Source organism: Saccharomyces kudriavzevii (assembly GCF_947243775.1).
Source record: "Saccharomyces kudriavzevii IFO 1802 strain IFO1802 genome assembly, chromosome: 8".
In the NCBI taxonomy this organism is placed as follows: Eukaryota; Fungi; Ascomycota; class Saccharomycetes; order Saccharomycetales; family Saccharomycetaceae; genus Saccharomyces; species Saccharomyces kudriavzevii.
Genome location: NC_079279.1, coordinates 202,833 through 215,589, shown reverse-complemented (window position 1 = coordinate 215,589; position 12,757 = coordinate 202,833). Strand labels below are relative to the sequence as shown.

The 12,757-nt window shown below is 41.4% G+C and overlaps 8 protein-coding genes and 1 non-coding gene across 9 annotated transcripts; 4 read left to right on the top strand and 5 right to left on the bottom strand.

Moving 5' to 3' along the window:
* Positions 1–198: 198 nt before the first annotated feature.
* On the top strand, positions 199–290 carry Skdi_8.trna7F. Its single transcript is given in 2 exon segments — positions 199–235; positions 255–290. It is a non-coding gene; the product is annotated as a tRNA-Phe (tRNA).
* Positions 291–436: 146 nt separating this feature from the next.
* On the bottom strand, positions 437–1,099 carry PCL5 (Pcl5p; the record flags this gene model as incomplete). Its single annotated transcript, XM_056228446.1, has 1 exon — positions 437–1,099. One exon carries the CDS (start codon positions 1,097–1,099, stop codon positions 437–439), a length of 663 nt encoding a protein of 220 aa, XP_056088167.1.
* A 625-nt stretch (positions 1,100–1,724) lies between these two features.
* Positions 1,725–3,263, bottom strand: TRM5 (tRNA (guanine) methyltransferase; the record flags this gene model as incomplete). Its single annotated transcript, XM_056228445.1, has 1 exon — positions 1,725–3,263. One exon carries the CDS (start codon positions 3,261–3,263, stop codon positions 1,725–1,727), a length of 1,539 nt encoding a protein of 512 aa, XP_056088166.1.
* Positions 3,264–3,459: 196 nt separating this feature from the next.
* On the top strand, positions 3,460–4,539 carry RRP4 (exosome non-catalytic core subunit RRP4; the record flags this gene model as incomplete). Its single annotated transcript, XM_056228444.1, has 1 exon — positions 3,460–4,539. One exon carries the CDS (start codon positions 3,460–3,462, stop codon positions 4,537–4,539), a length of 1,080 nt encoding a protein of 359 aa, XP_056088165.1.
* A 257-nt stretch (positions 4,540–4,796) lies between these two features.
* DYS1 (deoxyhypusine synthase) lies at positions 4,797–5,960 on the bottom strand (the record flags this gene model as incomplete). The annotated part of the gene is made up of 1 exon (XM_056228443.1): positions 4,797–5,960. The coding sequence occupies one exon, from the start codon at positions 5,958–5,960 to the stop codon at positions 4,797–4,799; it is 1,164 nt and encodes a 387-aa protein (XP_056088164.1).
* A 301-nt stretch (positions 5,961–6,261) lies between these two features.
* On the bottom strand, positions 6,262–7,104 carry HTD2 (hydroxyacyl-thioester dehydratase HTD2; the record flags this gene model as incomplete). The annotated part of the gene is made up of 1 exon (XM_056228442.1): positions 6,262–7,104. One exon carries the CDS (start codon positions 7,102–7,104, stop codon positions 6,262–6,264), a length of 843 nt encoding a protein of 280 aa, XP_056088163.1.
* A 273-nt stretch (positions 7,105–7,377) lies between these two features.
* SSF1 (rRNA-binding ribosome biosynthesis protein) lies at positions 7,378–8,739 on the bottom strand (the record flags this gene model as incomplete). The annotated part of the gene is made up of 1 exon (XM_056228441.1): positions 7,378–8,739. The coding sequence occupies one exon, from the start codon at positions 8,737–8,739 to the stop codon at positions 7,378–7,380; it is 1,362 nt and encodes a 453-aa protein (XP_056088162.1).
* Positions 8,740–9,050: 311 nt separating this feature from the next.
* On the top strand, positions 9,051–10,562 carry RRP3 (RNA-dependent ATPase RRP3; the record flags this gene model as incomplete). The annotated part of the gene is made up of 1 exon (XM_056228440.1): positions 9,051–10,562. The coding sequence occupies one exon, from the start codon at positions 9,051–9,053 to the stop codon at positions 10,560–10,562; it is 1,512 nt and encodes a 503-aa protein (XP_056088161.1).
* A 446-nt stretch (positions 10,563–11,008) lies between these two features.
* Positions 11,009–12,625, top strand: SSZ1 (ribosome-associated complex protein SSZ1; the record flags this gene model as incomplete). Its single annotated transcript, XM_056228439.1, has 1 exon — positions 11,009–12,625. One exon carries the CDS (start codon positions 11,009–11,011, stop codon positions 12,623–12,625), a length of 1,617 nt encoding a protein of 538 aa, XP_056088160.1.
* Positions 12,626–12,757: the final 132 nt, after the last annotated feature.

Here is a 12,757-nt window from a genome sequence, read left to right as displayed (position 1 = left end):
GAATGTACCCACCAAAAGGCCAAAGGAGGTTCAGATCTACACAAAAAATCTGGTTGTTCTACCTGTATGCATTTAGTTCTACCTTATGGGTCCGAGAGACTAATATTTACATATGCTGCTTGATATCGACTCTTTAGGGCGGGATGGATCTTAGCGGGTTCGAGGTTTGGTTATCATCATGTTTTCAACAAACATTGAGCGGATTTAGCTCAGTTGGGAGAGCGCCAGACTGAAGAAAAAACTTCGGTCAAGTAATCTGGAGGTCCTGTGTTCGATCCACAGAATTCGCATTTCTTTTTTTCCGGTGCTATTTTTTTAAAAGCGCACCGGAGGGTAACACAGATTTATTTCTGGAAAAATCAGCATTTGAATTCAATATATTGATTGAAGCTTTCTCTGCATAAAAAAAACATTATAGACGATACATGACGTAATCCTAACAAGATTTGATCAGTTTTCTAGGATGAGCATCAAAATCATGATCAGCGTCTCCGGGCCTCTTTGCCATACTTGCTCTCTTCATCAAAGTGTTTGTCTCCCATAGCAGAAGATCGCTGCATGGAATGGCGAGCTCGTAGTTGAGCTTGCCGAGACACCACCTTTCCATGAGAGACAGGTCCTTGGCGTGCAGCCCGCTTATGATTTGCCAGTTTTTCATCGAGTAGGTGTTGTCGTTCAAAAACTTATGTGATAAAATAAGGCAGCAAAGGAATATCCTCTTGGAACAGCGCGAAAATTCGGGCAATGAGGACTCGTTTTGCGCGCGAGAGCGGTAAATCCTTTGAAAGTAGAAAGTAGCCAAGATAGCATTTTCCTTGCTACATTTTGATCTCTTAAATACTTCATTCAAAAATTTCAGGATGTTTTGGGGGGAGTTGTTGATCTTGCCGTTTGAGAGGGGCCGACTGATATCAGACAAAAATGCTGAGATGGTAAGTGCTAGATTTGTCTTCCTTTTGATGGAGTTTGTCTGAGGATAAGTGCTGTTAGTCTCCGAGGGGGGAGTCTGATAGGGATTATTGCTAGTGGAAAAGTCCTTACTTTTGGCGCCGGCATCGAATTCTCTGGAATCTGGAGTGAATCTGTGATTTCCATACATAATTCAATTTAGTTTAATTTTAATCTTAATTTATTATTTTTTTTTATTTTATTTTAGTGTTTATTTTTTCCTTTCTATAATGTTTACACTTTACAACAAAATCTCGATTGATTCTATTATTGTATATGTCTTCTTCTGTCGCGCGCATCCCTAATGAAAGAAAAACTTAGAAGGCGGAAGAGTGCATTATTGTAACTGTATGATACCTAACCTAAGAAAATGAAAAAAAACAAATGATAAAATGTATGCGAATGCTATATGCGAGTGGATATGCGAGATAATAAGTAGGAAGAAGCTTGCCTTTTTTCTTTCTATTTGAGTAACAACCAGGGTTGCCAAGAATATATATATATATCCCTCCAGCTACCGCGTTGTTACAGGTCTGAGAAAAAGAAAAAAAACTTCAGGGGAAATATAACAAGTTAAACACATTTACGCGACGGTATCTTTCTCCCATCTTCTAATTCCTACTTCCTTATTATATAACAAAAGACGGGTCGGGTCGCACTCAAATGGTATGACGCATCGCGCGTTGCCCTGTCAGCCCCGCGCCTTCTCGAAGATAAAGGTGTTAGTCATCCCGTTTCTTTTTCCTCCTGCGGCAACCTGTGACTACAAAGTCGCTTCACACGGTGGGCGGAAGCTGGAAACTAGCGCAATACATCGGTTTGGTGGGCGCAACTTTGCGCACTAAATGCAACGAGACCGCCTCCAATGGGAGCTCGTCCACCGTGACGTGGAGGGCGGCAATAATACGCGCATGCACTCGCGCGTGCAGTTCGTGTTCGGTGACAGGTTGGCCAGGCGGGTACTTTTCGAAGCAGTGCACGTGCACCCAGGGCATTTCGACGCTGTCGGAGGCAGCGTTGGTGGGTGTGGCGAAAATGCCACGGAAGTTCCCCAGAAATGAAATGGCGCTGTCTGGTAGATTCATGACATAATGACTGATATGTGACGGAATTGCCACCTCTTTGAAGCGTGGTTGCGGTGGCTGTAGTTCCTGCTGTTGCTGGGACCTGTGGCGTTTCTTCACGGGGAGAGGAATCTTGATCTTACCGCCCTCTTCGTGCTGGATCCACTGTTGTAATAGCTGTGGTGACTGGCGGATGAACTCGGCGCCATCCAAGTTGAAGGACTTGACGGTCTTCGTAACCTTGTTTAGGGCAATATTATCTTGCAAGTACTTGTAACTCTCCGGGTTCAGGTCGTTGGCCAGCACTATGACGTCTTTCTTGCCCGCGGGTAGGGCAAAGGGCCCCACGCCGGCGAAGACGTCACAGACGACTTGGCCTGGCTGGAAGTACTGTTTGACCAGTCTTTCGTGCTCTGTGTGCAGTCTGGAGTTCCAGTACACCTTGCTAAAGTCGAACTTGAAGGTGCAGTTGGATTCCTTCTGCTCCACAACCAAACTGTCGCTTTTTCCGGCGATAACCTTCATCGGGAACGTCCTGAACTTTGTGGCAATGGAACTGACTTTGTCCACGACGCATTCGATCTTGTTGTTCTTGTCCAGGATGACTTGTCCGATGAGGGAGCCGAACGGCTTGAACTCGCCGCGCAGGTTCAAATGCGCAATGTGACCTGTGATCGTGAACCCCGTTGGGACCTCTTCTAGGAACTCTTCTGGCAGCACTGCTCGAAGGATCTCCTCTGCCTTCCAGAAGCCGTAGTCCAACACGTATTCATGCGCGACGATCTCCCCTCCGTTCTCTTCGAGGAACGTTAGGGCGTCCTGGGGCAACTTTGTATTCGCATCTTCCACGCTATGGATTGATTGGTGCAGTAGCACCCCTTTCGTTGTCATGGCATTGTCGCTACCCATGGTCTTCATCTTCTTATTCTGGCCGCTTGTGGGCTCCTCCGCGGGCCTGGCAGCGTTCAATTTCACAACGTGTGGGATACGTGGGACCCTCAAGATGCAATCTTTGAAGTTCTTGGAAAAGACACTGATGTTTTTGGGTTCGGAGAACCTCACTGCACACATTGGGATCTTGGTAATGAAAAATGACCTGTCCAACTCTCGCATTTCGCGATTTACGGGCGGGTTGTATGGGAACACTCCTGACATCTTGCACGAACTGGTCAATCTATTAAGTCTTTGGAACACCGGTAATGCGATTTTCATGCATAGAAAGAGTATTACCAATCCAATTCCAACTAACATAAATAATAGTAGTTTTCCACTAGAGAGAGGGTCTTTATTTTTTTTCCTGCTTTTTTTTTCCTTCTTCGCAATACAGAATTGAGCGATGAGCTCGAAAAAAAATAAAAAAGAGAATAAAACCAAATCTGAGGAATATATCTTTTCTTTTAAAAGCAACAGGAATCCGCCTTCTCAGTAACACAAAGAGTAGTCAAACATGTCTGAAGTTATCACAGTCACTAAGCGGAACGGTGCCTTTCAAAACTCATCCAACCTGTCATACGGCAGCACAGGAATATCGGATGACGAAGATGATGAACAGGATATATACTTGCCGGATGTAAACTCACGTTCCAAAGATTCGTCTGACTCTCAGATTGTGACACCAGGTGAACTGATCACGGACGATCCCATTTGGATGAGAGGCCATGGTACGTATTTCCTCGACAATATGACCTATTCCTCTGTTGCTGGTACTGTCTCTCGTGTCAACAGACTGCTTTCGGTTATTCCATTGAAGGGTCGCTATGCTCCAGAGACTGGTGACCACGTTGTTGGAAGAATTGCCGAAGTGGGTAACAAAAGATGGAAGGTAGATATTGGCGGTAAGCAACACGCCGTACTTATGTTAGGATCTGTTAATTTACCTGGTGGTATCTTGAGGAGAAAATCTGAAAGTGATGAATTGCAAATGAGGAGCTTCCTAAAAGAGGGTGACCTACTAAATGCGGAAGTACAGTCATTATTTCAGGATGGTAGTGCCTCCTTGCATACGAGGTCCCTAAAGTATGGGAAGCTGAGAAACGGTATGTTTTGCCAAGTTCCCAGCTCTCTTATCGTTAGAGCCAAAAACCACACCCATAATTTGCCCGGCAACATAACCGTAGTTCTCGGGGTCAATGGTTATATATGGCTGAGGAAAACGTCTCAGATGGACCTGACAAGAGATGCGCCCACCGCTAATAACAATACTTCGAATAAATCGTCGGGCCCAACCGGTGCAGTATCGTTTAATCCCTCCATAACAAGACTAGAAGAAGAGTCCTCATGGCAAATATATTCAGACGAAAATGACCCCTCCATATCGAACAGCATACGACAAACGATTTGCCGATATGCAAATGTAATCAAGGCCTTGGCGTTCTGTGAAATTGGCATTACTCAACAACGTGTAGTGAGCGCCTACGAAGCCAGTATGGTCTACCCAAATATAGGTGAATTGATCGAGAGAAATGTCATGGAATCCATTGGCAGTGATATTTTAACCGCCGAAAAAATGAGAGGTAATGGGAATTGAAAAATAGAATGATAAGCACACACGTACCCGCACACGCGCCAACAAATATATGAATATATATATATATATATAGCCGCGTATAGCTGCTAAGCACACACAGAAATGTAATCAAGTCGATTTTATCCCAAACATCAAAATCATTACTATTTGACAATATAAATATACTCATGTTTTCAATTTATCTCTATTTAAAACAATTCTCTTTAAAAAAAAAAACAGAAATAATACAAATTTTATTCTTTTCATCCAAATTTTCATCAATTCTTAGTTTTTTTGATTGGCTTACCACTAGCAAAAGTAGCAGCAACAATCAATGGAAGAACAGTGGTAACATCAGCAAAAAGTTTGACAGATTTGGCTTCTGCCTTAATCTTACCCCAAGAAACAGCTTCATCGGGTCTAGCACCTGCATCAGAACCATCGTATTCTTGACCAGTATTGATGTAAACGGCGTAATCAGCACCGTTTCTCATCAAACAGGCATTTGCAATATGATGCTTAATCAAACCGCCACCCAAGATGATCATACCGGCTCTGTAAGCAGCCATAGACATGGAGTTAATTTTACGGATATCTCCCACAATGTCAACTCTCAGTTGTTTTGGCGATGCTTTGAAAGTATGGAAAAACAACATGTCACCGATGGAACCATCAGTCAAAGATGGACAAAATATTGGGATTTTGTTCTTATGGGCCCAGTACAAAACGGAAGATTCGTCATTGATTTCCTTACCGAAACGATCGATCATCTTAGATGGGGTCCAGATTGGCGAGTCTACATCTTGGTTTGCTTCCAAACAGTCAACGCCGTGTTTTTTGACGTATTCATCTTGTTCTTCCAACATCTTATCCAAGATTGGAACAATCCATTCTTCAAACTTACAGTAGTTATCATTTGGAACCAGTAGATTACCAATACGATTCATACCTTGATCACGCAGGGACTTACCCTTCAAAGCGAATTCACCTAAATAAGTTGGAGCAAGACATTTGATCAGATCTTCTTCCACACCACCAGCTGAAGTGACGACAGCATCAACCATCTTGTGTTGAACTAAATAACGCAAAGTTTCACGCACACCAGAACTGATCAGGTTGGAAGTGTAACCCATGAAGATAGTCGTCTTTTGGTAACCCTCTTCATCGAAACAACCTTTCTTTTCATGGTCATCCAATTCGTCAATATGCTTACCTCTCCATGATCTCATGCTGTCAATAATCTCACAAGCAGTACCCACAGAGCTTGCCTGAAATCCCATGGTCTTCATAGCTTCAATCAAGTCAGTCGCTCTCATATCAGTGGCCTCAGGTTTTGAATAGTCGATACCTTGGACTTTAACGAAGTCATCTGGGATTGGAACAGACGCTTTCAAGACAGCGTCTTGCAATAACTCTGGCAGCTTTTCGTTGATATCGGACATTCCCAATGACTTGTGTGAAGGTTAATTTAGCAAAATATTCTTTTTGCTATGCGGTTTGCTTCGGAAGCAATTAATAAAAGTGCTTTGAGTAGAAAGGGAAATATTCCTTACATATAATTTTTCACTTTACTTTTTATCTTTTTTTTTTCCCAGCTCCTTCCGTAATGCGTTTACCGTCAACCTGGTGATGGCGAGACAGTATTGTCATCTCGTTCGTGACCTTATATTGTTCAGCAATCGTAATGTATAGTTGTAAGAAGCAACAAAATTGTCTGACGCTGAAGAAATGCCTTCCTTGTTTCTAACAGGTGACTTCCGCTGTCAAATAAACTATATTTGTTTTTTGTAGGTCCCTAATTTGGAATTTATGCTTATTAGTCGAAAAATTCAAAGACTGGCATACGTTCAAAGTTGTCCTTGGGTATATATAATTCAAATTACGGTACCGCAATTGAGTAATTGGCTTTTTCAAAAATGGTTGGATGCACTTCTGTAACAATTGCACGGAAAAAGGACCCTGCATGATGATATCTTCGTACCCCTCAACCTGGCGGCAATATTCTTTGTCCCAATGAATTCGATGCGGATTCAAAGATAACTGCCCATACGTTACAATATCCATATCAGTAATAGTCAAACTTTTCAAAATTTTATAGTCTTCCTTATTTGCGGGGACCTCTGCTGCAGTCTTGTTGGCTAATGAATTGGTGTAAATTAAGACTCTTCTTTCCAGCAAACAGACGTTACTTTTGCTAAGCCCATTTTCAGGGTGGTCTTGCAAAACAGTCCTTTCAATACAGACGATATGTTCATCTCGAAGCCGCTTTATGTATTTTATTGATTCGTGGCATGTGTACTCTTTGTCTAACTTGATGGGCATATACTGAATAAGCTCACCTTGCCCCCAAAGCCTTCTACGATAACGTAAGTTAGCGTTTTCCAGCAGTGAAGCAGGATTTTGATAGTCAAAATAGCCGTCTTTACCCAGTTCCTCAAATGGTGGCGGAAAGAAAAGGAAATGCTCGCCCACCTGAAGATGCTTCGTCGCATTCGATGGAGGGAGCCTTTTCGAAAGTAAACTATCAAACGCCTTAACTCGGTGCCTCGACAAGAAATCCTTGAAAATCCATGTTCTAGATTTCATGCTGATATGTGAACCTTTGGATAAAGTGCTTTTCTCTTAACCATCACAGTCACGCCTAGGTGTAACAACAGCACCTCAAAGGGCAAAATTGAATCTTTTTTTTTTACTCATCCTAAATGTCTTCCCTGAGACGTAAAACGTGAAGACAGAGAGAGGATTTGTGTTTTATAGAATTTTTGTATTAAGTATGCAAGTTATCTAAAGTAGAGAAGTATACGTGCCAACAAAAAAAATGACAGCTTTGATACTAAATTTTTGGTACCAAAAACTTACCTATTCAACTTCGCTAAATAAATCACTATCTAGGTCCTCAGGTACATCACTATAATGTTCATCTTCACTGGAGGAAGACTCATCATCGCTCATAGCATCACTCTTATTTTCACCTTCGCCCTCTTCTGCTGCTCTAGCCTTTCTTCTTTCCAACTTACGTTGCTTTTTGGCATCTTTGACAACCTTCTTTTTCGCGATGTTTTCTTCTTGTTCCTTCTTTCTTTGCTCCTTGAGCCTCATCTTCGCAGCGTGTCTCTTCTCCAAAGCTCTGATTTCTTCGCTTGATTTTTGAACAAATTCGTGATGTAACACCTTACCTGAACAAATACCTTCCTCTATCTTGATTAGTTTCAGGGTTAATCTTGGGCCTAATTCAGTCAGTTTGATAGCCTTCTTACGTGGTGTTGGTTGAGAAAGTTCTGGACGTTTAGGCTCCTCCATTTCCACATCTTCGTCTTCCGCTTCCTTATCGTGTTCTTCAACATCCGTTTTCTCGACTGGTTCCTTTTGTGATTTTGAATTTTGAGCATGTTTCGCCTTCACATCTTGATTGTCAACCACTCTCACAATAGCGTCATCATCAATCTCTGATTCTGATGTGTAGGCGCCCAAGTCGTGGTCTAGGATCAATGAGGAGATGTCTTCTTTTCGATGTAAATTCGGCACCGTTTTACTCAAATTGTTCTTTGCTCTGTAAAGTCTTTTTAGATTTCTAGAGATCTCGACTTCTCTGATGTCTATGAAGTAATGACGCATAGATATTTCTCCCGTTTCTCTGTCTTTATTGATCATAAATACACGTTTGATGGAGTTTAATGAAGTTCTTGCTGGATTTAAAGGTGGAAAAATGTTTTGGAACATGGAAACAATAACCTTCTCTACGTTCACGTCCTGATCATATTCGCCAGATTTCTTGGCTGCGGAAAACCCATTCAAGACTAATAGCGGTGGATTTAATACATCATCATTATTTAACGATTTTGGCCTCTTCAAAAATTTCTTAATGTCTCTACCCAGAGAGTAGTCCAATACTTGAAAAGTGACGGTAGGACCCTGTGGAGTTCTCGCTATCTTTAGTGAAACGTTACCTGTCTTTTCAGATTGGGTAAACATGAAAAGATGAGTAACACCCAGCGGACCACACATAACAACGAAATCCTTCAGCTTATTGGATTTGCGCTCTTTCAATTTTATAGCTGTGTGTGGCTGCATAATTTGACGGAAATCCTTTACTAATTGATTCAGAGAGTGGTTGGCCAAGGAAGTTTGACCCACTCTGATGACCATTGACTTTGGAATACCTTGTTCCTGCTCAGGTGTGATCTGTGCATGAGTTCTTTTTTTTTGTCTCCTTTTGGCCATCTTATAATACCGATATTTCTATATGCTAGATTATCTGATTGTTCTTCTGGGAGTATTTTATCTTCACGAATAGAAATCTTTCTCACTCGACAGTTGATATCGAACGAACGTCGCGATGAGATGAGCTTCTTTTTCATTTATTTTTTTACTGAAAAATTTCACTTTCGTTTGAGGCGATAGGAAATGAAAAATTTAACTCAATCGATGAGCATTTCAGAATAATGGGAATAGATTTGGATTTGAATACAACACATTTAGAAAGAGTACATATTGCTGTTTGACAGGAGCGCCTACCAAACAAAATTTTAAAGATGTCTAAGATTGAAAAGAAAAAGGAAAAGAAAACTGCTAATGAATTAACTTCTTTGGCCGAAAAGATTAGAGCAAAAGCTCTAGAGAACCAGAAGAAGCGTATAGAAGCAGAAAATGAAAGTGATTCGGAATCTAGTTCTGAAAAAGATTCTACTGCTGAAAACAAAAAAAGTTCGAAATCAACAAGTAAATCTAAAGGCTCTGCGACAGCCGAAAATGACAATGCGAATGAAGGGGAATCTTTTGAGTCCTTTAATGAACTAAATTTAGTTCCCGAGTTGATTCAAGCCTGTAAAAACCTGAATTATTCTAAGCCCACACCAATTCAGTCCAAATCAATTCCTCCAGCGCTAAAAGGTCATGATATAATCGGTCTTGCACAAACAGGTTCCGGTAAGACTGCCGCATTCGCCATTCCCATTTTGAACCGCTTATGGCATGACCAGGAGCCATACTATGCGTGTATTCTTGCTCCAACAAGGGAATTGGCGCAACAAATTAAAGAGGCTTTTGATTCGTTAGGGTCTCTGATGGGTGTGAGATCAACATGTATTGTGGGTGGTATGAATATGATGGACCAGGCTAGAGACTTGATGAGAAAGCCGCATATCATAATTGCTACACCAGGTAGGTTAATGGATCATCTGGAGAATACCAAGGGGTTTTCACTGAGGAAGCTGAAATTTCTGGTTATGGATGAGGCAGATAGGTTGTTAGATATGGAATTTGGACCTGTTCTGGATAGAATTTTGAAGATTATTCCAACCCAAGAAAGAACCACATATCTTTTCTCTGCCACTATGACTTCCAAGATTGATAAATTACAAAGAGCGAGTTTGACAAATCCTGTGAAATGTGCAGTATCAAATAAGTATCAAACCGTTGATACATTAGTACAGGCACTGATGGTTGTTCCAGGTGGTCTTAAGAACACGTACCTAATATACTTATTAAATGAGTCCATTGGCAAGACGATGATTATTTTCACAAGAACAAAGGCAAATGCTGAAAGACTGTCAGGATTATGCAACTTACTGGAGTTCAGTGCTACTGCACTGCACGGTGATTTGAATCAAAACCAAAGAATGGGGGCTCTAGATCTATTTAAGGCAGGTAAAAGGTCTATTCTTGTCGCTACAGATGTCGCCGCTAGAGGGCTAGATATTCCATCCGTGGACATAGTTGTCAACTACGATATTCCTGTGGATTCCAAATCCTACATTCACCGTGTGGGGAGAACAGCGAGAGCTGGTAGATCAGGGAAATCCATTTCGCTGGTATCACAATACGATCTGGAATTGATCTTAAGAATCGAAGAAGTCTTGGGTAGGAAACTACCGAAGGAAAATGTGGACAAAAGTATTATATTGACCCTGAGGGACTCTGTCGACAAAGCCAATGGGGAAGTTGTTATGGAAATGAACAGAAGAAACAAGGAAAAGATTGCCAGAGGGAAGGGAAGAAGAGGAAGAATGATGACAAGAGAAAATATGGACATGGGAGAAAGGTGAACTTTGTGAACATATTCAATCCATTTCCCCCCCCCCCCTTTTTCAACCAAAATGCCAATTCTAATTTAGATATGAACGTATATATGTATGTATACATAGAAGCATAAGTGTAAAATCACATTATTGATCATTTTAGCCGGAAAAATGATGTACCATTTCCAACTTGTTTCTCTTTTGTTTCTCGAGCCATTCATAACTCATTTCGCGTAAATAAAAAGCATTTAGGGTTCGACGGGTAAAAATACGATATAATGATCACTATACACGTTTTTTCTTTTCAACATTTCCGTTCGTCAAATGCGATGTGAAATTTTTTCCGAGAGATGATGAGGTCAGATAATATCTGAAATATATAGTAGTCGACTTGCGTGAATAGCACGTTTTAAGCTTTCAGTGGGTATGTTGTGGTGTTCACTACCTCAGCCACAACTAGAAATACGAACAAGATGTCTTCTCCTGTGATCGGAATCACCTTTGGTAACACCTCTTCTTCCATTGCCTACATTAACCCAAAAAATGATGTAGATGTTATTGCGAACCCAGATGGTGAGCGTGCCATTCCATCCGTTCTGTCCTACGTCGGTGAAGATGAATACCACGGTGGCCAGGCTCTGCAGCAATTAATCAGAAATCCTAACAACACTATCATCAACTTCCGTGACTTTATTGGTTTACCATTCGATAAATGCGATGTTAGCAAGTGTGCTAATGGTGCCCCAGCCGTTGAGGTTGACGGTAAAGTTGGGTTTGTCATCTCAAGAGGTGAAGGTAAGGAGGAGAAACTCACCGTTGATGAAGTTGTTTCCAGACATCTGAACAGATTAAAGTTGGCTGCTGAAGATTACATTGGTTCTACCGTCAAGGAAGCCGTTTTAACCGTTCCAACAAACTTCACTGAAGAACAAAAAGGTGCCCTGAAGGCATCTGCCGCCAAGATTGGCTTAAAAGTTGTTCAATCTATTAACGAACCATCTGCCGCTTTATTGGCCCATGCTGAACAATTCCCATTCCATAAGGATGTTAACGTTGTCGTTGCTGACTTCGGTGGTATTAGATCCGATGCCGCTGTTATTGCCGTTCGTAATGGCATTTACACTATTTTAGCCACTTTCCATGACCTCAACTTAGGTGGTGACAATCTGGATACTGAATTGGTTGAATATTTTGCCAGTGAATTCCAAAAGAAGTACCAAGCCAATCCAAGAAAGAATGCTAGATCTTTGGCCAAATTAAAGGCTAACTCTTCTATCACTAAGAAGACTTTATCCAACGCCACTTCGGCCACTATTTCCATCGATTCTTTGGCTGACGGTTTTGATTATCATGCTTCCATCAACAGAATGAGATACGAATTAGTGGCTAACAAAGTCTTCGCTCAGTTTTCCTCCTTCATCGATTCAGTCATCGCCAAGGCTGAATTAGATCCGTTGGACATCGATGCTGTCCTTTTGACTGGTGGTGTTTCATTTACTCCAAAATTGGCCAACAATTTGGAATGCACATTACCAGAATCCGTCAAAATTCTTGGTCCACAAAACAAGAATGCTTCTAACAATCCAAACGAGTTGGCTGCATCTGGTGCGGCTTTGCAAGCTAGATTAATCAGCGATTACGATGCTGGCGAGCTAGCTGAAGCTTTACAACCAGTCATCATCAATACCCCACATCTAAATAAGGCCATTGGTTTGGTTGGTGCCAAGGGCGAATTCCATCCAGTATTACTGGCCGAAACTTCGTTTCCAGTACAAAAGAAAGTAACTTTGAAACAAGCTAAGGGTGACTTCTTGATTGGTGTTTACGAGGGTGACCACCACGTTGAAGAAAAGACTTTGGAACCAGCTCCAAAGGAAGAAAATGATGAAGAAGGCGATGAAAGTGAATGGTCCGACGATGAACCTGAAGTCGTCAGAGAAAAGCTATACACTTTGGGTACCAAGTTGATGGAATTAGGTATTAAGAACGTTAATGGGATTGAAATTACTTTTAATATCAACAAAGACGGTGCTCTAAGGGTTACCGCTAGAGATTTGAAATCCAGCAATGCTGTTAAGGGTGAATTATAGAACGCGCCAGGACACGGTATATAAATATATGTATATAGAAGAATAAATACATGATGGAACTATAAAGTCTTTAAAAAAAAGAATATATAATATTAGATCAAGAAGAGACAACGCAGAATTTCATAGTTTAAT